This window comes from Haplochromis burtoni, unplaced genomic scaffold (genome assembly GCF_018398535.1).
Source record: "Haplochromis burtoni strain Fernald_Lab_line unplaced genomic scaffold, NCSU_Asbu1 Contig_139, whole genome shotgun sequence".
Classification (NCBI taxonomy): Eukaryota; Metazoa; Chordata; class Actinopteri; order Cichliformes; family Cichlidae; genus Haplochromis; species Haplochromis burtoni.
The window spans coordinates 1537390-1553301 of NW_024582500.1; the positions used below are offsets into that span (position 1 = coordinate 1537390).

General features: G+C 39.6%; 1 protein-coding gene across 3 annotated transcripts in view; it reads left to right on the forward strand.

The window, feature by feature from the left end:
• LOC102311362 (gamma-aminobutyric acid receptor subunit beta-3) overlaps positions 1 to 15912 on the forward strand; it is an 86712-nt gene that overhangs the window by 56516 nt on the left and 14284 nt on the right. For all 3 annotated transcript variants that reach the window (XM_042224478.1, XM_042224477.1, XM_042224479.1), the window contains 3 exons: positions 2342 to 2562; positions 8115 to 8197; positions 10547 to 10684. In XM_042224478.1, the coding sequence (XP_042080412.1) occupies positions 2342 to 2562; positions 8115 to 8197; positions 10547 to 10684 (442 nt within the window). The remainder of the gene's footprint in view (positions 1 to 2341; positions 2563 to 8114; positions 8198 to 10546; positions 10685 to 15912) is intronic.

Genomic DNA, 15912 nt, shown 5'->3' on the forward strand with positions numbered 1-15912 from the left:
ATTTATCCAGACAAAGACATTTGTTATGTTAGCAACTTTTTTAAGGCTGTCCGTAGCTAGCCTACCTTGCACTTTAGGCTAATTAGCAAAAAACGGCAGCATGCTAGCACATTAATCTTGACAGTGCTATAAATGCTAATGCTGGATACTTGGTTCACCATATTGGTGTACTGGCATTAGAGCAGAGCGATATGACCAAAAATATTTATCACGATATACATTTCAAAATTTGCAATAACGATAAATCTGACGATATAATTGACACTAGACAAAATACTTTACAACTCCACAACTTTATTAGTGCAAAAAAAAACAAAACCCATCAATGTATTTTCACTTAAACAAGCAGCTTTTTTAAGTGCATTAAAGTTATATAAAAAATTATCAGTGCAAATGCAAATTCCTTGCTGACAGTTTAACCAAAGGGCATTTCCAGTGGAAATTGGCAGACATATCCTCAGCATAACCATGTATAATATCCACAAAACTTAAGAGGTTATACACACACAATAAGGTAATATTATGTTGAAGCACAGTACGTATCACTCCGCGAGGTGCCTGCCTACGGCAGCCGTAATGCTCCGACAATCCATCAAGCGGTGCGGCTTCGTAGCTTAGTGAAGTCGTACTGAAACATTTGACAGATTTTCGAGCGCCGTGTACCACATAAAATCGTTTCGAGGTCAGTAAACACAAGCTGACTTCATACATAAGGCACACGGGATCATAAGGGGCACTGTCGATTTTCAGAAAAATCAAAGGATTGATTTTAAGTGTGCTGTATTTTCCAAAAAACACGGTAATAACGACGGCCCATTAGTACTATTTTTGGTAGAGCATCCAAAAATAGTGTTTTGTTGTGTATCTGACGGATGAAAGCCAAACCAGTTCCACACCACTAAAGTTGCAGCATTTTTACAAACTGGTGCCATCCTCCAGGAGTTGGACTACCACAATTCTGGTTCTTCCGTTTCATTTAATGATCCGCTTTCGCTCTTCTCATTCTGCATCGCCGCCTTGTGATTATGTAAACAAAGGAACTGCGAACATGCGCGTTTTAACCATATTCTATCGCGATATTTCATTTTCCTATCGTTGCCCAACATTATACCGGTATTACCGTGAACAGTATGATATAGCAGCCCTAACTGGCATACTGACATTTTCTACTTAGCTTAAACTAGAGCTTATTCCAGTTTTTAAAAACTAGCCTATAGTTATGAGTACAGTGTCTGATTTGGGCTAAACTCAAAATTGGATTAAAAGTAGATAAATCACAGAAAACAAAACTCAGAAAACGATAAGGGTTTACTAGTACTAATATAGGCCTAGCAAATGGACCTCCAGTTCAAATAAAATTAAGACTAAATTTACTCAACACCAATCATGCAGCAGGAAATGTTGACATACAGTGCACCTACAAAAGGAGGAGTAAAAGCTAGTGAAATATAATCACTGTACCACCAAAATCTAGTGATCATGCCAGACTGTGTATGCTGAAACAAACACAAACTTAGATTGTATTTGATTGAACAAGTATGCATTATAAATTCATCTTATTTGTAAGACAGAGTATGTGATATATTTTAACAGCAAACTTGATCTACTAATATAGTTAAAGAACTTCAAAAACTTTGCATACTGCAGTGCAACCCTAGAGATAAAGTTCTTTTTGATTGCATTTGGGTAATTCCAAAATGCCTGTTGGACTAACAAATAAGCACTGACCTTAGAGGATAGAACAATAAAGTGTTACTTAAAGCATGTGTTTCCATTTCCTTCGCCTATGGAGAATAACAGAAGAGCTGCATTCAACTAAAGCACGTTGAGAGAAAACAGCCACTGGAACAGAGCTGACATTAATTCACTGTGTTTTAACAGCCTAAGTGTCACCCCATTGGAATTTAATGAAAGGGAACGTATGTTTAAAAAGCTTCTGGGCTGTTGTTATAGGTCAGCTTGGAGGTTTTGTGAATCACTGTGCCTATATGAGGAATGCTCAACCACGGGAGAAAAATTAGTTGAAGATCAGGTGAAATTTTCTTTGATTTTTTTTTCAATAAAGCTGCAGCTACATGAGTCAGCCTTCCCACACACTGTTGTACAATGGCACATTACTGTGTTGGTTACTGTACTGCAAAAGACAGGGCAAAGGCACTTGAGAGAATTTGGCTAGAGTGTGTGTGTGAACCAGTTGGCCCACACTCCTTCAAAAGCTGTTCATGTTGCTTTTTAATGTCTGCTGTTTCCTGTGAAAGAAAACCTGAAGTGATTGCCTGTATAACATGTAACAATAAGCTGTACCCACCTTTTATTGTGTTTTTTCTCTTTCTATCCACAGGACTACACATTGACTATGTATTTCCAGCAGTATTGGAGGGACAAGCGCCTGGCCTATGTGGGAATCCCTCTCAACCTGACACTTGACAACAGGGTTGCTGACCAGCTCTGGGTCCCCGACACCTACTTTCTCAATGACAAGAAGTCTTTCGTCCATGGAGTCACAGTCAAAAACCGCATGATCCGCCTGCATCCAGATGGGACTGTCCTCTATGGACTCAGGTGGGTTCTGCTTGTCAGGTCTTCTTCTTAATGAGACAGTGGGACTTTTGACTGGGCTACATGTTAGCATTCTCAGGATTCCATGTTGTACATTATCTTATGACTCAGTCACACTAGAGTAAAAGTAGGACGCCAACCTCCTTGCAACTACAAAAAGAAATGGTGGTTCATTTTGCCAAAATTTCCTTGTTGCAACTCAAAAAGGTTCTCAGTAGTTTGTATGGACCCACATGCTTGTATGCATACCAGACAATGTTGGGCATGTTTCTAATAAGATGATGGATGATGTTCTGATCTCCAACCAGATCTGGACCAGGGCTCACTGAGTTCCTGGACAATCTGAGGTGCATTTTAGCAGTGTTGGATGGACTGAAACACAATGTCACAGAGTTGTTCCATTGAATTTAGGTTGTATGAACATGAGTCAGTGGTAATCTTGAGTCCCTGCCTACTCTCACCATTGTTGTGCACCTGGAGTAACCCAGGACCCACTGCACAGGCACAGGGTCTAACAGTCAGTCCAAGGGTTTCATCCTGATACCTAATTGCAGTCAGGGTGTTGTGACATCAGCCTGGTGTTCAGGTTGAAACTGCTCTCATTGGTGACAATTGGCCAGAATCTGCCAATTATACTATTCTATGGCAAATGCCAATCTGGCACCACAGTGCTGGGCAGTGAGAATAAGGCCCACTAAAGGACGTTGGTCCCTCGGGCCACCTTCATGAAGTCTGTTTCTGATTGCTTAGTCAGCGATATTAACACCAGTGGCCTGCTGAAGGTCATTTTGTAGGGTTCTAGAACTGCTCATCCTCTCCATCTTTGCACAAAGAAGAAGATACCAGTCCGGGTGATGGGTTAAGGACCTTCTACAGCCATGTCCAGCTCCAGAGTAACTGCCTGTCTTATGAAATCTCCAGTCTCCTCCTGAGACTGTGCTTTGAGACATAGTAAGTCTTCTGAAAACGACAAGTAATGATGTGCCATCCTCCAGGAGTTGGACTACCTGTGCAAACTCTGTAGGGTCCAGGTATCATGCTACCAGCAGAGAGACTGACCCTAGCTAAATGCAAAACTAATGAAAAAACAGTCAGAAAAGATGAGGAGCGGAAAAATGTCAGTGGCTGTAAAACCAATCCGGTGTTCAGGGTTGTCTCATTGTTGCCCCTTTGGTGCACCTGTTGTTAATTTAATCAACGGCAGTACAGTTGTAACTAATTAACAACCCCCTCTGCTTCTTAACTGACCAGATCGATATTCCAGAAGTTTAACTGAGTTGATGTTATGAATAAAAAAGGGCTCCCTCTAGTTTTGTTAGCAGTGGATTTTCCCTTTATGCACCCGCCTCAGTTTCTTGCTCTAACAACAATGTCATTTTCCTGTTGTTATCAAATCCACAGCTTATGCAAACTTGATCCCACTTGACTTGCTATATAGCTAAAGTTTCATATAGCTTAATCTTTGGTGCCATTAAGTGTCATTGAGACCCCAAACAATTAAAAACATATCAGAGAACCACGGTGTTGCACTGCATGACACCTGCCTTGATTACCATAGTTGTGCACTGCAGTTTATTTTGAATCCCACATACATCATTATGCTGCAGTAAACACTCAGAAGAACACCAAGTGTGTATTAATCCTCCACTTAAAAATAGTCCCTTGCAAATACTACTATTTTAGAGTTTAAGGAGATTATTGAGGTTTTTGTATATATAATTTAAAAATTCTACTAATTTTTTGTGACACATACTTTCATCAAAAGTAGAGCTTAGAGTTTCAAAGACAAAGTTAAGCAGTCTAAAAGTAATACAATACACTCGAAAGCATTGTTGATTTTGGTCATTTTATTTCATAGAGGAAAATACAGAGTGACAGCAACCTCATCCTTCAAAATATTTTTTCTTAAAATGAGCCTCTATATTTAGATAAATGAAATGATAAAAAGTTCCTATGATTATATATAGTCAGAAAAATAATAACAAAAGAACTGCATAAGGCAGGTTTATTAAAAATCCCAAATCCAAAAATAGAGAAGACCTGAGAACAAGACTGAGAAGAGAGCACAACCTGACAAGCGGAGAAAAGGGTAATAAGGAACAGGTGAACGTAATCAGACCCTACCAAGGGAAAGAACAAATGATAGTGCAATCACAGAAAATCACATGGGTTCTAACCTTCAAAATAAAACAGGAAGTAAACTGAATCAAAATCAAACTCACAAAGTCAACAGTAACCATGAAAGCTGTTCTGGACAATTCTGGGCCCTGCAAATAAGCAACACTTATCACGCAAAAAGCAACAAAAGGATGATCAGGGTCAAGAATATTCCCTAATGTTTTTCAGAGCCAAGTTAATTCTTTGTGTTCAAAGCCTTGTTTTGGCACAGTCCTGCAGCAGCTGAGAGGGTTTTGTGTCATGCTGAAGGGCATGTCAGTGTTAGCATTTTTATTATTTTATTTTTAAAGAGGGCTGCCGTTAGAGTTCATCTACGGCAAGAAGTGCAGACAGGTTAGACATGATCCACAATGCAAAGTTCAGCCTTCAGCTATTGTTTGATGTTTGTTTCATAAAGCCCTTGTTTTGAATTTCCATTGATCTTTTCGACAAGCAGGTTCAGAAGAGCTAGTGTGACCTGTTATTATGGATGCAAGCTTTGAATTATTAGAGCAAAGCAAAAACATGTGTGTGTCTGTGTGTGTGTGTGTGTGTGCACTTGCACACTTGCATTTGCATGTGTCAGTGTTCATACTTTATAGTCAAGCAGCTATGCTTGATTATGCAAGTGGAGTTCATAGCATTTAGCCCTGTGGACTACTTATAGACCTCTCAGTGCTTTAAGAGATCAAAAGGAGAGGGAGACGTGTGACGTGGTGTTTGTGATATGAACTGTTACATAAATGAATGCCAGGTAGAGCTGAGTGATATGTTGAATGCAGATTTTTATCGTGGTTTCAAGGCAGCCACTCTGTATTTGTGTGTTTGCTGTTTATTAGGGAAAGCAGTAAAAAATACAATTTTAAGCTCTCAAAAGCAGTTTGTATTTACATTGTAAGTTGCATTTTGCCACAATGCTGTTACAGAAACTGTCTGTAATTTAAAGAAAGATTAAATGAAAGGTAAAAAATGTGCAACTACCAGTCGTTTAAAACCAATCACACACTCAGCCCTCCTGATAGCAGCTTGTGGTGCCCCAAATGCAGAATACAGATTCGTATTGTACTACAGTCAAAACCTGGAACGGTTTTGGTAAAATGATAAAAACGGAACTGTACAATTTCAGGCTTTAGTTTCACAGGATCCCATTCACTCTGACACAAGATACAGTCAAAGAGTTATTCACTTTTCAGAAGATCTTTTCTACAAGTTAATGTTAGCTTCCTTACTAACGTCTTTGGGATATTGTAGTAGTAAGATAATAGGCTAGCAATTGAATTTGCATTGAATACAGACTACTCGAGGGCACAAGAGTACTGTTAGCCTAACATTATTTGTTACTCAAATAGATGGTATTAAGGATTGACCCAGTTATACCTTGAAGTTATAAACTGGTTTCTGAAGTATCATTTTGAAACCTTGAAATGAGGGTTCTGTTGTTGCTGTCTTGGTTTAAAAAATCCAGTGTGACAAGGAGGGGCAGGTCTGACCATGATACCGAACACTCAGAGTACCAGGGATAATCCTGCTGTTTGAAACACAGCATGATTGAGATTTAAATACAGATTTAATGTTTTATTCTGTATGACCCAAAATGAGTGAATGAGCCCATAACTTCCTAATGAAAGTGTTTACATAGGTCAGCAGTGATCTGGTAAAGTTCTGCATTGGTTTATTTTTCCAACCCAAAAGCTATACCAATGTCTTATAGCTTGTATGACTTCTCCTGTACCTTTACATGAATTTTTGATGGGGTTAAATTGTGCATTGAGTCTTTGTTGGCTGAATTTAGCTGCATGTGTTAGTTTGTCCAGCTGAAGCAATAGTTTCCTTGCGGCTGTTCACATCCTACTGTAGAGTCTTTTGAAAATTTGGTCAAATCAGCAATTGGACTCTCTTTTGCTCAATACAAGCCCACAGCTAAGACTAGCTAGTTAGCTAGCTAGGTAGTTAGCTGTATATGCCAAATAAAAAGAGATACTTCAACAATTTTTGTGTTTTTGATAAATGCAGTAATGAATAATAATTAAGTAAAAAGCCGTAACACAGGCATTTGGTTATTTCAGAATGGACTTCATGTCACTGGGTTATATTAGCTAACACGCGCTAACTGGTACAGTGTACGATATTTGTTTCTGACCTGGCTTTTGTTAGACAGAGGGGCATGGAAAAAAAAAGATTAAAACTGACCCACAACCAAATGCAATTATTTCAGGTTTAATTTATCAAATGACATTTTCTGATAATCAGTTGGATTTTGAGGCTGTAATTTATATTCCAATTTATGCCATTTAGATATCATCTTTTATTCATATGAATTTTTTTTTTTGATTAAACACCTTCGACTCCAATGTCCCCAAATCCATGGATTTTCAATATGTTCTAATTTAAAAACTGTTACTTTAATGATTTAATGTAAATCAACAAATTTTTTTTAACTGCTAATCAATACAGTGTAGGTAGTTTTTTTTTTTTCTTGTTGTTACCATAATGAAATGAAGAGATAAGGTAGCAGAGAAGCTTCAGTGATATTGATAATCTGTGTCATGTATTGGAAAATGTGTTGGAAGTCCATATAATCTATAATATGTGTGGTAATGCTTACTGTTAATGTTACTGTTGAAGAGCTCTTATTATGTTACTGTAATTTTTGCTGCATAATAATATCACATAATGGAGCCTCATCTCAGTCTTTGCTCAGTGAATACATCCAGTGGCTAACTGCCAAGCAGCCAGCTTTTAATCAGGCCAGACTTAGCCTAAATCATTTTGAATTTGCATTTCACTTTGCTGCTTTTTTTAACTGTCTGATTATCAGTCGTTTGAGCTCGCACATCTGATAAACAAAAGGCACAGATACCTCCTCATGACCCAGTTCAGTTGAACAGGGAAGGATGCATTTCCTTAATATCATTTTTATTTTTACAAATTTTTACTTGATCGCAGGATGGAGGGATGGACAGTTTTGGTGAAAGGGGAGCACAAAATGTTTCAAAAGCAAACATGTTCGTTGCTTGTCTTGTATGATCTATAGTCTAATTAGGTATACAGTTACACAGTCAGAATTTTAACTAGGAGGTGGTGCTATAATCTTATTTTAAGATGACAATGCCAGTAGTCTCCAGTAATATGAAACCAGCTGAGGGACAGGTTGAAAAGGCAAATGGACATTTGGTTTCCTTTAAAGATGATAGGTGCTTTCACCTTAATGCTGTAATCTAATTGTATTCCCGCAGTCCCTTATTCTGTTAGGTAACTGCTTACCTGCATTGCTATTTTTAAAACACCTCAAATCCCTTACATCTTCACTCTCCTTCTGATCCGTCTTTCAGAACAATTTTAGTAAATCACATGTGTTAACTAAAATATACCCTCTCCCCCCATGCCTTCTTTTTCAGGATAACTACAACAGCAGCATGTATGATGGATCTCAGGAGGTATCCTCTGGATGAACAGAACTGCACTCTGGAGATAGAGAGCTGTGAGTAGACAGGCCTAATGCCTTGTGGGCTTGACAGATCAACAGCGGCGCACAGGCAGAGTGTCTCATGTGTGAAATGTTACAGATGCATGAAAGAATGTGCAACCTGAGGTACAGCAGCGGTTGTGTGTGTGTTTCTCTTCTGTGTTCTGTAGCCTTTCTTTTAAATCTGTACCAGATGGATGAGGGTAGTATATATGACTATGACAAATACTTAGCTAATTTCATTCAATATTATACTTCTATAAAGATTTTGGAAAGTTTAAAAGACCAATCTAGTGCAGTTATTTAGTTAGAAGTCATGCTTTCTTTTGCAAATGTTTGCACCTTATTTAACCTCGTAAAGATCCACTAGGTTGCCATGTGCTACTTAGGGTAGGAATAGTTTCAGGCTCAATTCTACCTCTATAAATGGAATCTTATACCAGAAGTACTGTAAGGTTAAAATGCATGTAGGAAAGTAGTTTTGAAAAGTAACAGCGTCAAGTTTCTGAAACCTGCTGCTAAAATTCAACCCTAACACAACTCCTTAGTAGTTCGTCAGTAACCTGGTGGGTGTAATGAAGTAACATTGATGACAAAATAACAATTACTTTTGGAGACTATAAAAGAAAACCTCAAAAAAAAAAGGAGTCTGTGCAAGACTTTACCCTCTGTCATGCATTTTCCTCTGGTTGCTTGCTGGTTCTATTGTAGCAAATATAATATTGAACTACGTCTACATAATCTGTGTCAATTATGCAGAACAACACAGGGGTTATTGTTCTGCATGCAGAGATATTTTTTTTTAAACAAGCAATAAAAAGAGCTATAAATGCAAAACAGGAATATAGACAAACAGCAGGCCAAGGCATCAACCTGAGGGCAAGTCATTTAAAAATAAAAGTGATAAGTATATGGTAAGCATTCATTTATTGGTCACCTAATCAATGTAAATCTAGTATTCGCTCTATTTTTAGCTCATTTAAGCCATTGGCCTATTTAATAGGTACACCTAGCTAGTTTCAGGCTGAACCCTATTTTGCTTTCAGAGCTGCCATTCTTGTGGCACAAATTCAGCAAAGTCCTGGAAACATTCCATATTACATGATAGTGCAAAACACTTAGCCCTCAGTCGATGTTTTCTCTTTTTTGGATCATTCATCACTGTGTAGAAAAATCTCAGCAGTTTCTGAAGTACTGAGATCAGTCGGTGAGACACCAACAGCCGTGCAAAATTCAAAGTCACTTAAATTAATCTCTCTTCTTCAATCTGTGCTCACAATCAGCTCAGCTCTTGACTATATCTACATGCCTAAATGTGTTGAGTTGCTGTCATGCGATTGGCCGATTGGATATATTTTGTTAACAATCAGTTTACTTATCCATTTCAGGGTCCAGTGTGCCGGAGCCTATCCAGCCTATATAGGGCGAGCATGTAGAGTTGGAGGGAAATTCACATTCACACCTACAGCCAATTAGGAATCACCAACTGACTTAGAGTAACAAGGTTAGGTTAGATTAGGTTATATGTGGCCATTTAGCTGCTAAATGCTGCAAATGACTTTGGCCCTGTTCTGTTTTGTGCTGATAGCGAGCAGGCCATCGCGGCTTTAAACAGGGCTGATAAGAAACAGTGACACGAAACCGTGATGGCGTGGGCCAAAACAATGAGCTGAAAGACACCAAAGGGCTCGTTACAGACAGGGAATCCCATCTCTATGTAGGGTGTGTTATTACGAATAACTGGGATGCCATTACACGTGTTATGATGATATAAAAATATTGATTCAAGCAGATTTAAGTTAGACATTTCACATATTTATTTGTGAGAACTCCTCAGCGTTTGAATGCTGTATCACTTAGCAGCAGTGAGTGTCTCTGCTCGTCCTTTACAGACATCCTCAGGGCACCACTTGGTTTCATGTCAGCCTTCTGATTGGGCACTGATTTACACCTGGCATGCCAACAATATGGCAGGATAGGATTAGGCTTATCAGGAACACATAGAGTTTAAGGCTAGTTAGAGCCAATGTCTCGGCTAGAGTAAGAACAAAGCACATTGTAGATGTTTGTATTTATATTGTTTTTGGTATCATCCCCACAAAAATGCTAAAGCAAGATCTGCTAATGGCACTGGACATGTCTATTTTATAATTCTTCTGACATTTTCCAAACCCCAAGTAAAGCTATTAAGAAAAGCGCCTGGTACTTGGAAACAACTTCAAAAGTGTTTTTTTATTTCCTTCCCAAATGACAGCCCAGTTGGATGATCAGCAACACTGCATGTCTTGGTCTCCAGTGATGGTTAGACAGATGGTTACACCTTGGTGTGCATGTGTGTGTGTCTGCGCACGTCTTCTTCTACAGATGGCTACACCACAGACGACATCGAGTTCTACTGGAAGGGAGGCGAGTCGGCTGTGACGGGGGTGACACGGATCGAGTTGCCTCAGTTCTCCATTGTCGATTACAAGCTGGTGTCCAAGAACGTAGTCTTTTCCACAGGTAAATGCTTCATCAGCTGGATTACCTCTGGGAATAATGCACGGTGAGGCTAACTAGGGGATGTGACATTTTAGATCATATGGTCCATTTCATGTACTGGCCTGTTTTCGGGAGCTGATTATTCCATCAGTTTCTGCAGCAAACATGCCAAAATGTCTGTTGATCTTACATCAACAGATATAATATATATATTGGTGCTTTTAATTGGATTGAAATGAGGAAATGCGCCGTCTTTGAAGTATCCCTCATGCAGCAGTAGGCAACGCGAGCTTGTTGGAATGGTGCTTAAGCGGGACATGTGGTAAATTAGAAAGTATATCATGCCCACTTCTGGCAGTTCTTGACCCAGAGAGGTGAAGTTTAATGGATGTAATGGTTCAGTTATTGTGCTATCAGTAGGAAATGTAGCTGAAGACTCTTATCAAGTCAGTGTGATTGCAGCAGTCTGATTGAGAAGCCCCTGAAAAATTGGTTTCAAATACAATAATAATAAATAGTCATAATTAAAGACATGAATGTCTAAGTTTGTAGTTATTATTTATGAAAACCTCAGTTTCAATTCAGTTTTATATAGATAATATGATATGATTTATATAGCCCCAAACCACAACAGCTATCCTTTCAAGATGCTTCATAGTGTAAGGTAAAGACCCTAAAATAATGGGGAGAAAGCCCAAGCAACTAGGCAACCCCTATGAGTGACCACTTGGCGACAGTGGGAAGAAAAAACTCCCTTTTAACAGGAAACAAACCTCCGGCAGAACCAGACTCTGGCAAGGCAGCCTGCTGAACAGCTGGGATTGAGGGGAGGAAGATGGGACAAAAAATGATATTAAACAGTCACACAGCTGTTTGCAGATCTGATCTGAAATGTTGTTCCTTTCAGAAATCGCTCATGTTGAAACAACTAAATTGATGTAGGTTTGAAAGAAAATTGTATCTTAACATAAAAGTTGTATCAACATTTTTTGAATTATTTGTATAGCTTCATTCACTGTCATCACAATACAGTGACAAACACTTGAGGATGAGGATGTTACTTTAATACTGTTACACCCTACTATATTCACTCTCTGTGGGCTAAAATCTCCCGCTGCACTACAAAGCATCCTGCTGCTAGAGCCCAGCCGATATTCAGTGATTCAAATATTGTGATAGTCCGATATGTGGGAAGATTTTTTTCCCTTTCAGAAACACGAAGCATAAACAGATTGTCACGAGCCAGCAGTTCTCAGACCTTATTTATCATCAAATGACCTTTAACCTCTAGTGAAATGTGGATGACAAGAAACACTGAGGAAGAGTTTCAGTATAGTTAGAAGGCAAAATGACAGGTTAAGGCAACTTGTAAAGTCAATGTATATGAAGGATTTACCGTATCACATTTCATGTTCTAATTCATGTGTGTCAGATCGCTGTAGAGGAGCTATTTTAACAAGTAATCCTCATTTCAATCATATTCCATGAACTTTGATTTGACACGTCGCCCATCCACTGAGGTCCAAAATGAATAAGACTGTTACTGAATGTGTACATTTACGCCGGAACGCAGAGTGTTTATGAACATTTCGAAACCAGCGACCATATAATCTGGTCAGAGGGGACACATCGAGAAAGGCGGCTTCTCCGGAGCCTCGGAAATAAAAGCTGTGTGACATTTAGTAATAATGTAATTTCTCACAGAAGTTATGCTCATGAGGAAGTGCCACGCTGGGTCTGAAAAGGACATGCACAGTAAATCACTCTTTGTTTGCCTTCTCGGGCGTGCGTAACATTTCTGTTGTGGCCGTTCTGCGTTATTTTCTGTTTTTTCATGCTGAGATGCTGTTGAAGCACGCGTGCACCTTTCTCTGTCTGTACTGCACGTGCGGCTGCTTTCCATTTACCATCATACGCGGGTGTCTCTGCCCTTCATGTGAATCACATGTAAGTGTGCCGATGCAAGCGCGTCTCTTGTTTATGAGAGGCGGCTTGTCCCTTGTGGGTGGTGGCTATTATTTTAATGTCCGGTGGTCTGCTCGCCCGCTCAGGATGTGTGAAGCACATCAAAGGCTCCCTGCCAGGCTGCCTAATGATCAGGTCTTGTCCATGTCATGTGCCACTAGCAAGCCTTTAGTTCCCTTCCCTTTTTTTCCTTTCCTGCTATCCCTCCAATCTGTCACTATCTCTCTCCCTCTTTTCTCTTCCTCCTGTTTTCCCTCCGGGCTTTCTTTAATATAACTTTTCTTAGTGCTTTTAAAAGGTGTGCTTGGATGCCAACTATCCTGCTCGCTGCAAGAAAAAAAAACCGGGTTTCAGGGCATCATAAATTCATGTGAAATGAGGCCCTCAACACATCAGTGTTTCTCATTTAAACACACACAAACTGTCTGTTTGCATGCGAGGGTAATATCTGCATGTCCGTATGGAAATGCTTGTATGGCCACTAGGGCAACATTTCTGAGTTAGGTAACATTTAATAGACTGTATAGAAAAGATGGATGTTGCTACCATGGTTTCAAAAGTCTGCTCAGGAACAACTCGAGGAACACAACAAAGCTCGCTTAGTCCCAAACCAATCAAGCATCAGAACAAGCTTGATTCACTGATGTTACCTAATGGATCCAAAGTCCGGCACCCCCAGAGATCCTCTGTGTGTGCATCAGGAGGTCAGAGCTCTTTTTGGCAGAACAGAGAAGCAACAAAATACTAAGCGGGTGGTTTTAATTCTGTGACTCGTTGTTCTTTAAGCCTCGAATATACCTTCGAGTTTGTGTGTTTTAGAAAACAAGAAATGCTTCGTTAACAGCTTTAGAAAAAAAAGCCCTGAAAGTACTCATTTTTAATTAATGTAGGACTGAAATTCATTAAGAAGCTTTTGCAGACTGCGCACAAGGACAAATCTGGCTCACTTTTGCCGAGCAACGGTATTAGAAAAAAAGACTTCACTAAGACTTCTGCTGCATACTTGCGATACACTTTTAAAAGCCAGTAATGCAAACAGTTATATCATGCAGTGCTTCATCTGAGCTGCAGGTAGTCAGCCCAACATAAAAACACGGAAAGCTAAAAAAACAACCTTCATAAAGAAAGCTTGAGCAGCAGGATCCAGTGCAAGATTGGCGCGTATGGGGTCAGTGGATCCCTTAAAGATGCATCTCATTGCCAGAATCAAACTGTCAGTGGATACAGCACAGCCTCTCATTGCTTCTAAACCTTGACAGTAACACTCCTGTGATCAGCGTGTCAAAGCAGACAAAAAAAGTCACCACCTCCACCTCTTCAGCCTTACCCAGACTCCACTATATGACTGCCATCATCACCTTAACTCTTCGCCTTTTCTGTTTTTTTCCCCCTCTTCTCCGTCCTCCCTCTCCTCCCTCTCCTCCCCGCCCTCGCACATGGTGTTCCTCCCACTTGCCGATGTTGTTTGGTATAGCAGTTACAGCCAGTACTGCTCTACACCCACACACAAGTGAACCTCAGCCTCCTCTTTTTCTGAGCCACTTCTGCATCTGCTACTGCGGAGATACTCTGCTCCGATTTAGGCTGGAGGAGTTGCCATTAAAGCTGCATCTAAAAGAGTGAATGGGATATTGCCACAGTCTGTTCCTATATTCACACTGCAGTGAAGTGTAGGTTCAGCATGTGTGGAGTTTATTCACTACTGCCAAAACTGTAAATATTGGAGAATCATTGAATGTGATAAACAACGCATACTTTGTGTATTTATATGAACGCTAACATATGCTCGACTGTGAGATGAAGCTTTGGTTAAAGTTGCACAAAGAATTAAACACAGAAGCTTATGGAATTAGCTAGCTGAGACAATTAATTGATCAGTGAATCATTTAAGCAACTAATCAGTTGATTAGTGAAAGTCAAACGGAGTCAAATTCTTCGTTTTGGCCAAATAAGGTTTTTTGTAACTCATTTTAATCAATACATCCAGGTAAAATTTCACAATCACACAGTATTGGGGCAATGTGTCAGCGAGTGAGCACACCCTAGATATCCCTCCTTTAGAAATCGAATTATTTTTTTTCTTTTATTCAGTATAACCCAAAATGATTGACTGAACCCATAAACTAATCAGTAAAGTCTTTACAGGATTAGAGAGCCTTTCCAGTTCTGACAAACCTGCCTACATAAACGTTCTTGCCGATATTGACAAGGGTTAGACTCTCAAACCAACAACTTGTGTCTCTAACCCTAAGATGTAGCTTTTACTTTAGATTTGATTGTTGTTAAGCTGACTGGAAAACCAAATATACCAAACAACATCCATGGATGTCTGGTGCTTGGTGAGGTAACTTTGGAACAACCAATCAAATTGGCACGAGTATCTGTTAACACCAAAATCCCTACTTTAGGCTTACATGCTTTACTTGTATTTATTTGTAAGTGGAAGTGATGGGATAATTTGGGATATTTTATTACACCTAGTTAGGTGTAATATTACTTTAGCATGTGTTCATGTTTCTAATTAGTCGAGTCATTCGTAATGAGTCATTTGGCACCGGGCCCCGAGAGTTGAGGCTCCGGTGTGAAATTTATGGTTTTCAGGGTTTTTATCGTTAGCTCGGTTTCCCTGGGTGTTTTCCCGTGTTGTAGTTGTTTTATTTTGAAAGAAATATTTACGCGTTACCATAGCCATCAGAGAGCATTAAGAGGCAGCGAGGAGGATGTTACTCTGTGTTGTTGGCACATTTCTGGAGGAATAAGTTACACAATTACACAGTGAATTTGCGTTTATTACTATATTTACAAAATACCACAGTTTTTGTCTTGGTCGTATCATTTTATTTTGTTGTATTTATCCGCGACAGCGCAAAGGCTGGTCCGTAAAATTATTCTGACATTAAACCGGTCCGTGGTGCAAAAAAGGTTGGAGACCACTGGACTAGATGGACAAAACTATCAGGCCACACCTCTTAATCTGAATTTTGTCAAAAAGTGGGTCATTCGAAAGAGCTCACTGAATTTTAGTGCAGTAAACAAATAGGTTGCTAAGTCAACTGATGAAAATTCTACCCTCTTAGATATTCCACGATAAGCTGGTTTTAATGCAAAGTGCAAATGCTTTAGGAGCCGCAGGAATTCAGCCATGAAGTGGCTGTGTAAAGTCCCAAAGCAGGGTTGCCAAGTGCTCAGGTGCAAAGTGTGTAAAAGTTGCCAACACTCTGCTGAATTGGAAACCTCCTCTGGCATTAAGATCAGCACTAAAACTGTGCGCCAGGAGCTTCATG